The sequence below is a fragment of the Cydia strobilella genome, chromosome 26 (assembly GCF_947568885.1).
Source record: "Cydia strobilella chromosome 26, ilCydStro3.1, whole genome shotgun sequence".
NCBI lineage: Eukaryota > Metazoa > Arthropoda > Insecta > Lepidoptera > Tortricidae > Cydia > Cydia strobilella.
Window position 1 is genome coordinate 4081088 of NC_086066.1, and position 16849 is coordinate 4097936.

Here is a 16849-nt window from a genome sequence, read left to right on the forward strand (position 1 = left end):
ACATTTGTACGGCCTTTCACCAGTGTGTTTTCTTACATGAGCTTGAAAATTTTCTTTCTGGTTGGAAGTATAACTACACTGGTCACATTTGTAAATTTTCTCTCCGGTGTGATTCCTTACATGAATTTGCAAAAGACTTTTGCGTGCGGTAGCATAACAACAATGATCACATTTGTACGGCTTTTCACCAGTGTGTTTTCTTACATGAACTTGAAAATTTATTTTCTCGTTGGAAGTGTAACTACACTGGTCACATTTGTAAATTTTCTCTCCATTGTGTTTCATTACATGACTGTGCAAATTACTTTTTCTTGCGCTAGCATAACAACAGTGATCACATTTGTACGGCTTTTCACCAGTGTGTTTTCTTACATGAACTTGAAAATTTATTTTCTCGTTGGAAGTGTAACTACACTGGTCACATTTGTAAATTTTCTCTCCAGTGTGTTTCATTACATGACTGTGCAAATTACTTTTTCTTGCGCTAGCATAACAACAGTGATCACATTTGTACGGCTTTTCACCAGCGTGGTTTTTTATATGAACTTTCAAATTACTTTGGTATGCACTAGCAAAACTACATTGGTCACACTTGTAAAGCTTCTTTTCAGAATGTGTCCTTAAATGACATATGAAACAGGACTTTCTGGTTGTTGTATATTTACAGCGAGCGCATTGGTAAGGTTCGGATTTATTAGGTCTCTTATGTGGATTTTGCTCTGCAACAAAAAGGATTCATTTATTAATTTACTCATATGGCATATTGTAAAGCAAGAGTTAACTAGAATAATATCCTTTATACGGATAAGTTCGCCTTTTGTACATTACATATATTTTGGTTTTAAGGCCAGGTTAAGGTTCCCTGGGCCAGAAAGCAAAAAATCTTCTTAATATGATCATATTTTCTAAGAGACGTTGATATTCGTAGACGTGGAAAAAATATATGTAGTTCCTGATTATATTATCTTTATTTTATAAGCTTTCGATACACCAATTATGACACTTCGCTCGATACAATTAATTCGCAAAGTAACCTCTAACTTTTAATCCAACTTTACTCGGTTATTTCTTATGTGACACTCACGTGAGTCACGTGACACTTAAATAGTAGATTGTGTCACAAGGGAGCAAAATGACATATTTGCGGCGAGGGCGTACATTGAATCCTGAACGAAGTGAAAGATTCTACAATTGAATCCTGAGCGTAGCGAGGGATTCTAAAATATAATCTTGCGCTTAGTGAGGGATTCAAGGGATATCGCCCAAGGTGGAAATAATTTTGCTACCATGTGGCACATACTGTTTTTCACATCACTTATGAGGAAATTATTATATTCCAAAATATTAATTAACGTATGCAGAGTGAAATCTGGACAAAGTTTTGAACATGTAAAAAGTAAACAAAAAATTAAACTGAAATTTTATCCAACTGCCAATTTAAAGTCTGTATATCTGTCAATTAATCCGCTAAGTTTCATGGGCATTGGATTCTTTCTTTTGAAATTGTGGTCAATCTAGAAGAACACCATCGCGAAACTGTATGTAATTTCTCCAGTACTATTTCCCTATGGCCGAAAGCGAAGATAGTGGAACATTTTGTGGAAGCGAGTTAGAGGTGACAATATGTTTATAACATTTTTACATCCTTCTTCTTTAAAAATACTACGGGTATAAAGTCTGGTCTAGGTAAACCTTCCAGCATTAGCCAGTTTCCTGAGAGAGATCGATTAAAGAAAATGACGGCCCGCCGAGTCACAGAATCTTACAGAGAGGTCGTGAGATTATTCAAATGTGGCAGTAAAACTGTTTAAAAATATCTTGAAGATATGGGCATCGGCACACATCTAAGAAAAGTTAAGGTCACCGTATCTGAAAATAATAATAAATAACTTTGAAAATGTGGGAACGTCATACCGACCAAAACGTGTAAAAAACAGCGTAATGGGATTTACGGGAACTAATCATATTATGTCATAAAATGGAAATTTATGACAAGGTAACTATTATTTTGAGAACACCAATTGTGCAACGGACGAGAATGTGAAATATGTCGAGCATACGAAGTTTTATAAAAAAGTTTTCCTAAGAAAGATAAAATTTTAACTTACAAAAATGCCAACATGCGTGTTTTCGACACCGATGGCTTTAAAAAGTATCACAAGTCACAACTTCCGTTAAAAATCTCGCATTGGAGTAAACTTTATCTTGCATTTAACGTTGTTAAATACATTATTAAGGTACATGAAAATTTATAAAAATAACCATGTCGTTTTTATTTAATACGACATTGAATTTTGTCCAGATTTCACTCCGCTTACGTTACCTAAAAAAAAAGTAGTATGCAAAAAAGATAAAAAATCGTGTCATAGAACAGAAAAGTGCCACTTTGATCCTTCCTAGCAGGGAAGAAAAGTGCCACTTTGATCCGTCCTAGCGGGGAACAATAAGTCCTTTTTTGAATAGGTGATGTGAAATTAGTTATTTGTTACACAAGGGTGCAAAGTTGTATTTTACCCGTGAGTGTAGAATTGAAACACGAGCAAGCGAAAGGATATAACCGGCCACACCTTTGTTTACATTAATTCTGTGAGAATAAAAACGAAGGTATACACAGGTCCCTTGCCTGGGTTGTTACCTTTAATCCCAACTGTGATGTTCCTGCGTTCACACTCTACACTAGCTTCATGAACTTGTCTCGTGCTGTCCCGATCTGTGATCTGAGTTCCAGTGAGCAGTGTGTCCACAACGAGAGGCTCCAGCCTCACATAGCAGTCCTTCAGCAAGGGTCTCCCGGGGACAAACGCACATGACTGCTTCACTTCTATTGCCGGGTTGGCTGAAACCACATTGAACAATATTTATTCATGGTTTTATTTAAACAACATTTATATTTTACAATCATATTTCCAAAGATTATCTATTATAAGCTGTTGTATGTGTGAGTGTACAGTTCAGAAACAATATCAATCATTCAATCAAAATATATATTGTTGGTCATGAGTTACAGAGATGTTATTCTAATGTACAATGGTCCTCATGTCCTGCCTCAGAGAGGCAATCAATCAATCAATCAAAATATATATTGTTGGTCATGAGTTACAGAGATGTTATTCTAATGTACAATGGTCCTCATGTCCTGCCTCAGAGAGGCAATCAATCAATCAATCAAAATATATAATGTTGGTCATGAGTTACAGAGATGTTATTCTAATGTACAATGGTCCTCATGTCCTGCCTCAGAGAGGCAATCAATCCATCAATCACAATATATATTGTTGGTCATGAGTTACAGAGATGTTATTCTAATGTACAATGGTCCTCATGTCCTGCCTCAGAGAGGCGTACAATCTATATTTCATATGATATTGTATGCTGTTGTGTATCTAATTACATTAAATAATAGTATAGAAATATAGATATGCTTTATTTGATAGCTCAATCGATAAGTCGTTGAATTCAAATATGACATTGTCCTCTTGTCATAGATAGCTGAACCATGAAGGCCTAACATATGCTATTTGTAGACAGGATTCATTAAATTTTGTAGCAAAAGGCATTTGCAAACAGACTATTTCTCAAGCCCTGATATTCTCACAGCTTCATGTAATTCATGGTTAAAGTTGGAGCCCACTGACCTGTTGATGCGCGGCGTACGCCGCGGCCGCGTCGCTCCACTAGAACGGGTCCGATCACGAGCTCATCCTTAACGACGTGGTCGGTGTACAGCCCCGACGCCGTGGCCGCCACGCTCACGCCCAGCGACTCTTCTTTAACACACACATTTGAGCAAGGTTTGGCGTTTACACACACATCATCCAGCAAAGGCTCAGCTTTCACAGCCACTCCGTTGAACGTGGGTTCATATGTTATACACGCATCCTCACAGGGCTCAGTCTTCACGCAAACACTCTCTGCGCCCTGTTGCGCTGACGACTCCATCTATCTATCTATCGTCACACGTAGAATGTTGTATCAAATCGACAAAATATATACATAGTTTTGTTTTGAGAGTAGACGGAATCCAAAATTAACTAGGCAATTGGGTGAAATGAATGGATTTTGTTATTACTGTGATATTATGACAGATGTTGAATTTCCCAAATCAACAGAATCTCTAAAAATTTCGGCTAGTGTAACGTAGCAGTCTAGCAGTAGCCATTAACAGGCGTTCCTCCCTGTCGAAAATAGTCGGCCAATGGCATCAATGGTCATACACAATCATGTATTAAATTTGATTTGACTACTAGTCAAATCGATTCTTTTTTCGAACTGTCAAAACGATTTTGCTACTATGGAATTTATATGAAACACTAGCATGGACGTCACGATCAAATTACCTACTCTTTATATTTTTATACGGGTTTTAAAATAGAAATTGTGTCTAAAAATAACTGCTGTCTACGATTCTCTAATAATCTTCTGGTGCTTTATTTCTTGATTGGTGTAAAATAATTTATTTTAAATACAGTCAATTTGTACTAGCCTCGTCAATAACCACAGACCTAATTTTTATGCTTATAACAAAACGCTAGCTTGCGCCAAGCTTGCGCTAGCTGACAGCTGTCAGTTTTTTTAAAAATAATTATGGTATGGATGGTATAGAAAGGATCGCAATCTCTTATGGCAGAATTGCTGTAAAAGTGACCGCGTTAAGCTTTAAATAATAGTTCCTAATCTCTCCGGTGGCGCTAGTTAGGCTCTGGGATATGAGTATAACATGAACCATATAAGGCAACAAATAACCCGACCAAATTACGTAGGTTGTTTATATAACCTCAAAACGAACCACTCACTCAGCGCGCTACTCCTCAATCTCTGGCGCCTCTGTTGATGGTGGTCCGAAAGACTAAAGAACAGCTGTCAGTCATTGAAGTGACAAGTGAAATTTGACATTTCGATCTTTGCGAAGACCACCATCTACACTAGCGCCCCTAGCGGCGAATTCATACGCGTTAGCCCTCATTTTTTCGCATTGCGTATGTTCTGTCCCTCACGGTCGCACGGGTGCAGCAAATAACCCGACCAAATACGTAGGTTATTTCTGGTATGTTGTCAGGAATGTAAAAACATGTTTTTAATTTTGTCGCATTGCGTATGTTCTGTCCCTCACGGTCGCACGGGTGCACATCTATATAAAATACTAGGTGTATGGTCTAGGTACTTCAGTGTATGGTGGCGCCGCCTATTTTCTGTTTGTTACGGTCACTTTTTGATACATGAAAATTCATTTCCTCTACCTTCCATAATTTATGGCCTTGAAACAGAGTTGAAACAGCTGTCAGTTGCAGAGGCGTTTTAACGTGAAAACAAACATGGTACACTGCGTCCGATTCGCACGTCGCTCCAAAGTTTGAGCGAGACAACGTTATGTCCGTATAAAAGCGGGACCCCTCGGCGTGATTACCGGGTACACGCTGAGGGTGTTCCAGTTTCAATCGCGCCACTATGTGCACTTCAACTATTTGTGGTGCGCGTGCCGCGACCGCTGCAGGGAACCATCGAGTGCGCCGACTTCTGGCCGAAGGGTGTCGTGTTTCGAAGGTTCCGGCCGGGGAATCTTCTAACTTAGTTCAACACATTAAAAGAAAACGGACGCAGTGTGCTATGCCCCTAAGTACCCTAAGGTCGCGCGCTGTCACACAGTGCCTGCGGCCGTAAGCTCCCTCCACACTCGTACGCGAATCGCGGCGCAAAGCCGCGAACGCGAGTGTGGAGTCTAGTTCACTGTTCACTAATCAGCGAAATCGACTCCACACTCGCGTACGCGGCTTCGCACCGTGTAGTCTGGAGCGAGCTTATGTGTGATTATGCCTATAGTTGATCAAACCAAATTGTCAGTAAATAAGAACAAAAAAAACTATACTCATTCTTTTCTTTTGGGTGCTAGTACTAGTGTAAGACAAAGATAGTGTGATTCTCTCTGTCTATGTTTGAAATGAGATGAGATGAGACAGCCTTTGACAAACTATTATATGATGTCACACTTGTTTCGGTTTAAAGCAAAGTGAAATACGCCTCTTACAATTTCTTCAATGAAAATAGTAAACGAACTATTTATTTATTGTTGTTGATATCTATTACGTACTCAAATTACAATAATTACGCCAAAAATGACTAGAAGAAAAGTGTTCGCAGTGAAAACGAAGTTCCAAATAACGAATAAACTAATTTAATTCGACTTTTATTCCGCGTAATCTGTGATGCATTTAGATTGAAGTGTACCTATCCGCAATAACAAAACTGTAAACTGAAATGTTACCCGTTTTACTTTTTAATAACATGGAAGGGAGTTCTAATTCGCTAAATAACAACGGTAATAACGCTTTCGGACAATTATACGACGATAATGTAATTTTAAATTCTGTTAGGAGTCGTAAAAAGGTGTCTGAGACGGCTAGTTGCCCGGTTTGTAGCTGTACTATTAGGCAAGGTGAGCTGGAGTCACATTTGAACTTAGAATTGGATCGGTTGTATAAGCTTTCAAATGGTGGTAATAAAAGGAAACTGAGTGTGAATAGTTCAAGTAATAGTAGCTTTAACCCTTTACCTGGATCGAGTACGGAAGAAGTGGCTGACGACCAGGAAGTGGACGTGTCAGGATGCCCGGGAAGCGATGTTTATCAGGTAGGTTTGAATATTTGAAGCTAATATAATCTTTTTTTTTTTACTAGCCTATTATGGTGTCCCACTGCTGGGCAAAGGCCTCTCCCCTTGTCTTCCACGACTCCCGATATAGTGCCTCCTCCGGCCGGTTGTTAAGAAAGGTGTCTAGGTCGTCCCGCCATCTCCGTCTGGGCCTGTCGGGTCCACGCCCCTCTTCTTCTTCTGGCAATCTTATATATACTTTGTAAATTTTGGGAAGGTAGTACATGTACAAGCTCCTTATATTAGAAAACAGCAGGCTCTCTAGGTAGGCTATTTAAATTTAAAACGCTAATGTGTTTTTAAATGATAGTTAATCTCCCCTAGGGCCCAGTAGTCCCAAAAAATCATAGTGATGATATGACAAATGATATTTGTAATGATAATAATTTGAGTTAATCCTAAGAATTTCTGTAGCAGGTACCTATAAAAAAAAAGTTTAATAAGCATTTTCAGAACTAAGCCTGTCTCCCTTAATTATTTTATATTTTGAAAGCTTGCTGTAGATGAGGAAAACTAAATGTACCAGTGAATAGAATTTTTTATTGTTTATTTGGTGCTAAAGGCTTTTACATATTTGAATGAATAAAACTGGGTCAATTGGAGTGTCAAATGGTCAGAACCTCAAAAAATGAGCATTCAGCAACAGGGGTTCCCACTGTGCACTGCGGCGCCCAGGGCGCCGTAGACAGTAAAGAAGGGTGCGGTGAGGTAATCCTCCTCTCCATGTTACTTATCTTGATTTTAAACTTGCAAGTGCACCGCGGACTGCAGAAGATTGAGAACCCCTGTTGTGGGTTTGAATTAGAACTGGGAAATGGTTCAATGGTTTTTTTCTATTTATTCGTTTATAAGAATTTATTTAATTGCCTGATAGAAAGTATGTTATTAGCTGCATTAATTTTCTTTCTTTTGTATTTTCTGTAATAGGAACACTATAAATGTCAGATGAATGGATCATTTAACACATTCAGTGCCAGCCCGAGCTATGAGCGTAGCCGATAACATGGGAAAACTGTATGTAGCGAAAAGCGGCTACAAATAGAGAACTCCCTTGGCGAGTCACTGGCACTGAATGTGTTAAGGCATGATAGGATTCCATCCAGGGTCAGACCTTTTAAGAACAAGCTCGAATTACAAAATCATCAAATAAATGGATGTTTAAATTTGCAACATCTTGTAACATAAAGGATTTTGTTTCAACAAAAAATATTGTTGTATTCTTTTGAGTTTCAGAAATTATTGTTTATTTTTTTATTTTGGAACCTTTTATTATTCAATATATATTTATGAATTATTTACACAGCCTCACAAGCTTTTATATCACCAGATTCATATCAGTTTTTTCAAGGACTTTAAGAAACTTTTAAACATTCCAGCGAGTCCACTCTAACCGCCTCCAACGCCTTCGCGCCAGACGGCGAGGCTCCCCTCCTCCAGCCACAGGCGAGTGTCCCGTCTGCAACCTCAACATGCCCACCTCGAAACTGCAGAGACACGCCCTCCGCTGTTTGAAGAGGACAGGGGCAGCGATAGATGAAGATGTGCCAGATTCCAGCTCTGATGAAAGCATTGATGTTGAGGTGATTATTCCATTTTTATGGAGTATATTTGAAAATTTATACTGACACACAAAGACAAAACTCACATAACCCAGTGAGTTTTGTCTTTGTTCAGCCCTGGGTACTTACAGCAGCAAGCCTTTTTCTGGTTGTATAAATAAGAAGGTCCCTCTTTCTTATAAATACAAACTAACTAACTAATTGAAAGGGAGGTGGCTCAGCTAATGTCTGTGCTAAAAAGGCTTCGGGGCACAGCAGCCCTGAAGACTTGGAACAACGGACGCTGTTATTCTGTCCCCTCAAAATCAAATACTTACATGTGCTGCGCATGCAGTAAAGGGTTAAGTAGGTAAGTTTAGGTTTAAGATAAAGTTAAGTTACATATCAACTGCTAACACACACAAAGGAGCCTTAGCCTTGTATTTAGTTGTAAGTAAGATTTTTGAATAAACGTTTTATTTATTTATTTTTATTATTTATACAGCTAGTCGATTTCGCACGCACTCCGTGCTAAGCCTACTGGACTTGCTTTGTGTGAAAATTTCCTAGGAAGGTTTATTCTGTGTTGAATCTTGTTTCCGTTTTGAAGTTTGTTAATTGTTGTTTTTTTTTTTTTTGCTTTTTTTCTGTATTCTTTAAAATGATGTTGGCTAAAGCTCCCTTGATTTTTTCTGTTCAGTCATACCATTTTCATGTGGTCGGAAGCTTCTTTAAATTCCTATGTTAGCCGTGGCCGAAAGAATGTATACTGCAAGTGTGTGTGACTGTGGTATATTGAACAACTATTTTAAATACATCACCTACTCGGCATAACTTTGAATCGTTGACAAACATAAAGAAAAGATATTAGCACTGCGAATGCATATTGCTACCGCTGCAACGCAATCCTTAAATGACTACTCGTATAGTCTGGCAAGTTTTAGCTGAAGTGTTGTTGTGTTTGTACTTGTAGAACGACTCGCCAGGCGGGTTCGGCGCGGAGTACCAGTGGTGCGGCGAGTGGCGCGTGCGCGCGGCCGCGCTGCAGGGCGCCGACGCGCGCGCGGCCACGTGCGTGCGCCGCGTCTCGCACGACCAGGCCTTGGTGAGTGGACTATGCAGACTGCGTATGCATGGCGGGCGGCGGGCCCCCATTCCATACTTGTTGTACACAAGTTCATATTTCATTTATTGCACAGTCATGATACATAAAATAAGGTGTTACAAATAAAGCAAGTAAATTCATGACACCCTGTTAGGGCACAACAACAATGTTTAACTTACTATCTAATACCTATTAAAACATTTCATTATAATATATCTACCGTAATTTGTGTAAAGAAATAAAATAAGATAATAATAATAATAATCATCGAATAATAACATTGTAAAAGTGATAAAAGATAAAAAAAATATAGCATTTCCATACATTCAGATTTTGGCAATTGTAAAAGTAAAAGTAAAATAAAAAAAATAAAATTAATCATAATTTGAATTCAATGTCACAATAAATAAATTAAAGTATTTTAAATTCTTATTATAAGTATTTGCGCTATTTTACTTCGTCAGCTTTTCATCATTTAAAAATTCCTCAATTGAGTAATAGCATTTTCTCAAAAATGGACGGCAAAGTCGACGTTGCCGGTTAAAAAGTAGGTCGCGAAGTGCGTAGTTTATGGTCAGTCAAAAAATTAAAAAGTTAAAAACATTGCAGTCTCGATTTCGGGACTGCAATGTTGCAAACAAATTCCATTATTTGTCGAGTTCCAAACTTTTTAAAAGTTGAAGTCGCATATCAAATGAAGGCATAGGTCCATGAAACAGCCAAACAGATGATCAGTACTTATTATTATAATGTTGGTACCGCGACTATTTAGGTGTCTAAAATAGGTTGGCGTATTTTCAGCAGAAAAATACACTTCTATTTTTAATTAAAAAAATAAAAAGGCGGCAGAGCAAATCTTTTCACTTTTTTCTGTGAAAATATATACATAAGAACGTTGCTTCTGTAAAATATTTCTATTATATTTGTATTTATTGCGCCATTTTTGAGAAAAGCACTATATATGACTCGGCTGGAAGGCTACTTGCTGGCTTCGGATTCAATTAAACGGACTCCCAAGGTCGTCCGTTTAAAACGAATCCTCAGCCAGCAAGTAGCTACTTCCGAGCCTCGACAATAATGTACTATTGTGAATTAACATGTCTTTTAATTTCGTTTTAAATAATTTGTCACTTGGTTCAAGTTTAATAGTGTCCGGAATTTTATTGAAAATTGAAATACAATTATATTGTGGCCCATTTTTGAAGAAGTTGGCGGTTTAGTGCAAGTTTAGCATATGATAAGGCGTGATTGCATACAACAAACAAAATTGCGGATTGTGATGACTACATTAACGGTTGTAGTCGTAGGAGACTATAGTCCCTACAGACGAGATGCTAGCGAGCAAAACATATTAAATAAAATCATAAATTCAAATTTTATTTACATTGGAGCGATTCGCGCGATCACCGAACTCCTATGGTGAACTTATATTTTACAATAAACTTAAAATATGTTATTTTTCAGGTTGTAGATGGTGATGAGGACACGGAGCTGTACGGACCACCTCAATACTCGCCTTCGAGAATAGCAGCCGATGTAAGTCTTAAGAATGTAATTCTCCATATCTTAAGAGACCGTCTGAGTTAACTAGGCATTGACTTAGCAGCAACAAAGTGTAACAGCGCCACTATGAATATTATATTTTAATCTTCAGACTAGCAACATTTAGGGACAAGTAATTTTACACAAAACTTATAAATTTTTCTTTATTATTTGTGTTTACACTTGTACCTCACAACGACGCTTTTATTACGTTACAAATTTAATATACCATTGCAGCTAATTTTAAGTTTTAAATGCGAACTTGAAATTAACTAACCTTTTATACAAGCAAGGCAACATAGTATGCAGATTATTCCATACTTACGTTATACTTAAACAATAGTTGACTGACCAGTCAAATCAGTTTCTTTTTTCGAACTGTCAAAACGATTAGTCACGGTGGAATCTCTATGAAAAACAGAACAATGACGTCACGGTCAAGTTACCTCATTATTTTCTCTTTCGGATTTATTAATTAAAAATTGTGTCTGAAAATAACTGCGGTCTAGATTTTTCTAATATTTCTCTGGTGCTGTATATTATTTTCAAGCGTAGTGTGAAATAATTTGTTTTAAATACGGGCAACATCCCTATTTTGCCCAAAACAAATTTATTTTTCTTTATAATATTCTCAAGAATTAGTTTTTACAACAGTTGATCTTAATATCCAATACCGCATGCTAAACTAAACCACTAAACTTGATTTTACAGGCCGAGATCACACCGCCAGAACAACCGTCTGATGAGCATCCAAGCTCGGAGAACGGGGTCATAGAGAGAGTTGTCTCCGATGTACGCATTAGCTTCACCGATCCTGAGCCGGTGCGGGACAAACCAAATGGGCTGGTGGAAGCCAGTGCAGAGGTAATCATTGCAAAAATTTGACAGTAAGGTCCAAGAGTTAGACGTTTTAGGGTAGGTATTCGAAGAATGCAGATAATTTTTCTCATACTTCTATTATACCCTAACTTAAACCTGCAGACCTGGCTGGGGGGTACACTTCAGCACTCCATAAATTCGGTGCAGCCGTGGAAACCATGGAATGAAGAATTATTTAGTTATACTCTGGCACAGCGACCTTGTCAGTAGAAAAAGGCGGCAAATTTAAAAAATGTAGGTGCGAAGGTTGGTCCCATAGAAAATTTGAATTCCGCGCATTTTTTTACTGACAAGTTGGGTGTTTTATTTCAGTATGAAATGGTTGAAATACCCTATTTTTTTTGTTGACAGACTAGGATACAAGCATTGAAAGCCAGGATAAGAGAATTAGAAAGAAAGCAGAACAGCGCTTCAGATGTAAGTAGCCCAGTTTGTCATTAAACCGTAAGCACTGCCATAAATAATTAAGGCCGTTCCATCCGTTTGCCGCTGTCACTGTCACATTTCGCAAGAAAAAACGAGAAAGATCATGCACGCCAGGTGTCAATTTTGATCGAATTTTGTCGATTTTTATTTATTTTAAAACATTACCTTATATTATTATACCAAAATTCGAAAGCTATGAAATTACTATTTAAGTTACGATCTTTTTTTGTTTATAGTATCACATAATAAATAACCGAGTAAAGTTTGATTAAAAGTCCGAGTTAGAGGTTACTTTGGGAATTAATTGTATCGAGCGAAGTGTCATAATTTGTGTATCGGAAGCTATGTTATTAAAGATAATATAGTCAAGAACTACATATATTTTTTCCATGTCTACAAATATCACCGCCTCTTAGAAAAACATGATCATAGAAGGAGATTTTTCGCCTTCTGGCTCAGGGAACCGCCTTAAGTGTCACCTGGGGCCCGTTTCTTAAAAGCTTGTAGCTTGTAATACAAGTAGAAGTCCCTCTCTAACAAAAGCTGTCAGAAAGTGACATCCGCTTGTATTACAAGTTACAAGCTTTTATAAGGGCTATAACCGCAAAAATCGAAGTTCGTAAATTTCGACCAACTGTCTCTGTCACTCTAATTACGCCTTATTGAGTAAAAGAGAAAGGTGCCCGAATTTTGTGAACTCTGGTATTCGCGGAAGGCCCTCTGAGCCTGATATTCATACGAAGATTCTAAATTTAAGATTCTAAATTTGTTCGAAGGCTGTCGGATATTCATTAGCGAATGCAGAGTGCGAATATATTCGCGAATGGATTAGCAACTGCGTTCTGACTGATGTATGTTTCGAAAAATGTGAGAAAGTTCTGATGTTTGATATACATTAACATAAATAATGTCAGAGTTAGACCAAGTTAACTCTGCAGAGATTTTGATAGCGTAGATAGACTGTGCTAGTGTTATTAAATGTCAAACTTATATGAAACTAGCGACCCGCCCCGCACCCGCCTTCGCACGGGTGCAATGCTGATGTATTATACATATAAACCTTCCTCTTGAATCACTCTATCTATTAAAAAAAACGCATCAAAATCCGTTGCGTAGTTTTAAAGATCTAAGCATACATAGGGACGGACAGACAGCAGGAAGCGACTTTGTTTTATACTATGTAGTGATTATGACTGATAAAAAACACTTGCTTAGTCTATGCCAGGGGTCGGCAACCTTTTAGCAGCCAAGGGCCACATAGTAGTTAACGAAATTGACGCCGGCCGCACTTTGTTAATATTTATGACTTTATCAGGTATTGTCGTTTGTCAAAATTATGTACAAAATAGCCCAGGAGGCTCGCGGGCCGCCTGTTGCCAACCCCTGGTCTATGCTATCAAAATCACTGCATAGTTATCTTGGTCTAATTCTATAATTCTCGCATAATTCACAAGAGTGTATCCATATATTATTATGTGGGTTCTTGTATTTGCACGAATATCAATTACATCAGTAATTGACAGTCGCTTTATTTTCAAATTTCGATCTGTCCATTTTGTTACCGTCATACAGTGAAGCTCCTTCCAAAAAAGGAAGAAAGTTATAAACTGAAACAAGCCCTCCAGTGGCAAAGGCTGGATTCTAACCGGCGTCTAGCTATCCGGGCTAAAATATTTGATAAAAATAATTACGATTTGTACCCGAAGTTGAGAAAGAAAGTTGTTTTCTTTTTTACTATTTGTTTGTTTGATTGATTGTGTGTGTGTGTGGTTGCAGGCCAAGTGTCTAATCTGCCTCGGGGCCTACTCGTCGCCCGCCGTCTCCATACAGTGCTGGCACGTCTACTGTGAGGTAAGCCAATCCTCCATTCAGTAATTATACTCAGCAGATGTATAGTCTGGTAAAACTGGCATTAGAAAAAGGTGCAAGGGCGTGCCCCCTTTCCTTACAGAATAAAAATTGTAACTAAATGTATACCCTGCCCTTGGCTATCGGCCATATGTTAGTGCCCCCCCCCCCCCTAGCTTAGCCCATCAGCTGTTGAATAGGTGACACAAGGTGACACATATGAAAAACTTGTTCCAAATTTTAAATTGGTTTGCCAGACAATATTTGGGGCATTTTCTATGAAAAGGGACCTTATTGTCGATGGCGCTTACGCCGCACAGCGTCGCGCGGCATTGTATTGACATCGGAACATCGTTTATAATGGCGTAAGCGCCATCGACAGTAAGGTCCCTTTTTATAGAAAATACCACATATACCTATTTCTGCTACTTTCTAATGTTATAATTATTGTCCCTGACAAAGTTTACTTTTTTAGGGTTCCGACCGTACCCAAAGGGTAAATAAACGGGACTCTATTACTAGGACTCCACTGTCCGTCTGTATCCCATGAACCGTGGTAGCTAGACAGTTGAAATTTTCACAGATGATGTATTTCTGTTGCCGCTATAACAACAAATACTTAAAACAGAATAATATAAATATTTAACTAAGGCTCCCATACAAACAAACGTGATTTTTTTGCCGTTTTTTGCTTAATGGTACGGAACCCTTGGTGCGCAAGTCCGATTCGCAACCCGGTCAAGGTTTTTTATTATGGAATGCCCCATTAGTAATTCGAATCTAAATTTTGACTGGTATTTAAACCGTATCACTGCAGGGTGCAGGGCCATCTGCGTTGAGCTTTGCGCTTTCAACATTGCATATATCAATACCTACACCCCAGGCCAAAAGTATAGAAACAAGCTTGTATTTCAATAGAAAAGTGTGATCTTTTAAGCGATGGATTTTATACTACTCATTGACAATTTGGTAAAAATAATAATAGAACATTTTAAAAGTGAATTACTCTGGCTGTGATAGTTGCCAATTCAACATTTTGTCATGTAATTAAAGGGTAGGTATAATTATGTAACTTTTTCCTACTTTATTTTTTATCTTCTTGACAATATTCTAGGATGTTTTGATATTAAGCGTGTGTTTTTAATCTTTTGGGGTTGCCTAATGTAAGTTAAATCTTAGTTTACAAATATATACAACAAAGATAGAAACATGAGATATTAAAAAAAACAACGTTGTTTCCATACTTTTGGCCTGGGGTGTAATCTTGTTTTGATTTTTCCAGGTATGCTGGCTAGAGTCACTCAAAGCTAAGAAGATATGCCCTCAATGCAACGCCATCACGACCGCACAACACTTGAGAAGAATCTACATGTAAACATTTTTAGGGTTCCGTACCCAAAGGTTAAAAACGGGACCCTATTACTAAGACTGCTGTCCGTCTATCTGACCGTGACAGTTGAAATATTCACAGATGATGTATTTCTGTTGCCACTATAACAACAAATACTAAAAAGTACGGAACCCTCGGTGCGCAAGTCCGACTCGCACTTGGCCGGTTTTTTTTTGTTTTGACTTGTTCATGTGCGTTTTCTTTTGTGCACAATATTATAATTATATTTTTTTTCCATCCATACTCAAAAGAGTTACGAAACAATCTTAGGGGCAACTATTTTTACAGATGTTGCATAATTATTTTCCATCGTATTTTTTCACGGAAACGTACGAACGTGTCTTGCTATTTCAGTCAGTCTCGGTACAAAAAGTACTGAGGTTGACTGAAGTAGCATGACAAATACGAACGTTTCCGAGAAAATACGAGGGAAAACAGTTATACATCTGTACTATGGCTTATGTACTGGCTCGCACTAATAAATATGCGAGTACGAACGAGATGCATAGAAAGTAACCTACGTTCTCGATAGCGTTTGTCAGTTCCAAACTGGGGGCCGTTTCTCAAAATCTTGTAACTTGTAATACAAGTGGAAGTCCCTTTCTAACAAAAGCTTGTATTACAAGTTACAAGCTTCTGAGAAACGGGCCCCTGGTGGTAGCCACACTTGTATCTATACTATGATTTTTTTAAATATAAACTGAGATCACAAGATTTTAAGCCATTTTATTGAGTGTTAACATAATCAATGTTACATATCGCATATACAATAATTACAGTTTGATCGGCTAATTTATTAATCATCCTGAATTTTATTTTGAAATTGGGACAATCAACCTGTAATTTTTGTATCTGGGATGTATAACTTGGCAAGCCAACTTTGTCAGTAGACAAATCCAAATTTTAAAAATGTATGCGTCTAAGGTTTGACCACTGGTTTGACCCAATACAAATTTTCTACTGACAGACCTGGCTTGCCAGAGTATAAAAACATTACCGTCCGTAGCAGTAGCTCCAACATATGATTTTGTCCAATAAAGTGTGCTGGTTGTTGATTTTGCTCAAAATCCATTATAAAATTACGTTTTCGTCAAAAGTCTGATTATTATTTATTGGCGCTCGATTTCAAACATAGTAAATGTAAGTTAATTATGGTGAAATATTTATGCATGTCAAATGTTGGTTTTTATTAGGGCCAATTAAGAAAAATGGACGCATAGAACTAACCCAAAATATATATAAGCCTAAACTACAAGAGACATGCAATTTTAACTTTTACCAAACCATGTCTAATTCTTAAGGGAAATCCAATTTATTTGTATTGAGAATTATTTAATTGGTTTAATGTTTTTATTTCCTTTTAAATAAGTCCTACTGAAGTATATGTATAATGAAAGCGTTCTGTGAAGATAATATGTACAATAAGTAAGAAGCTGTAAATAAAAATATTTTTATTAGTACTACGTTTTATTTAAA

General features: G+C 37.7%; 2 protein-coding genes across 3 annotated transcripts; one reads left to right on the forward strand and one right to left on the reverse strand.

Annotated features, from left to right (window-relative positions):
* Positions 1-703: 703 nt before the first annotated feature.
* LOC134752988 (uncharacterized) lies at positions 704-4161 on the reverse strand. The gene is made up of 3 exons (XM_063688748.1): positions 3636-4161; positions 2611-2836; positions 704-719 (listed from the first exon to the last, which is right to left on the reverse strand). The coding sequence occupies exons 1-3, from the start codon at positions 3937-3939 to the stop codon at positions 704-706; spliced, it is 546 nt and encodes a 181-aa protein (XP_063544818.1). The 5' UTR covers positions 3940-4161.
* Positions 4162-5983: 1822 nt separating this feature from the next.
* LOC134753332 (E3 ubiquitin-protein ligase RNF220) lies at positions 5984-16830 on the forward strand. 2 transcript variants are annotated; one of them, XM_063689195.1, is made up of 8 exons: positions 5984-6624; positions 8022-8225; positions 9157-9288; positions 10753-10824; positions 11542-11694; positions 12061-12126; positions 13912-13986; positions 15266-16830. In XM_063689195.1, exons 1-8 carry the CDS (start codon positions 6253-6255, stop codon positions 15356-15358), a joined length of 1167 nt encoding a protein of 388 aa, XP_063545265.1. In that variant the 5' UTR covers positions 5984-6252; the 3' UTR covers positions 15359-16830. The 2 variants fall into 2 exon arrangements, with proteins under 2 accessions (XP_063545265.1, XP_063545266.1); XM_063689196.1 differs by lacking the exon at positions 9157-9288 and having other exon boundaries at positions 5985-6624.
* The last annotated feature ends 19 nt before the right edge of the window (positions 16831-16849 follow it).

Bases quoted from the DNA above. Each gene is read 5' to 3' on its own strand.
- LOC134752988 (XM_063688748.1), bottom strand. From the start codon at position 3,939: ATGGAGTCGTCAGCGCAACAGGGCGCAGAGAGTGTTTGCGTGAAGACT. The intron at 2,837-3,635 runs GTCAGTGGGCTC...ATGTGGTTTCAG, and splicing joins CGTACGCCGCGCATCAACAG to CCAACCCGGCAATAGAAGTG.
- LOC134753332 (XM_063689195.1), top strand. From the start codon at position 6,253: ATGTTACCCGTTTTACTTTTTAATAACATGGAAGGGAGTTCTAATTCG. The intron at 6,625-8,021 runs GTAGGTTTGAAT...TAAACATTCCAG, and splicing joins CGGGAAGCGATGTTTATCAG to CGAGTCCACTCTAACCGCCT. The intron at 11,695-12,060 runs GTAATCATTGCA...TTTTGTTGACAG, and splicing joins TGGTGGAAGCCAGTGCAGAG to ACTAGGATACAAGCATTGAA.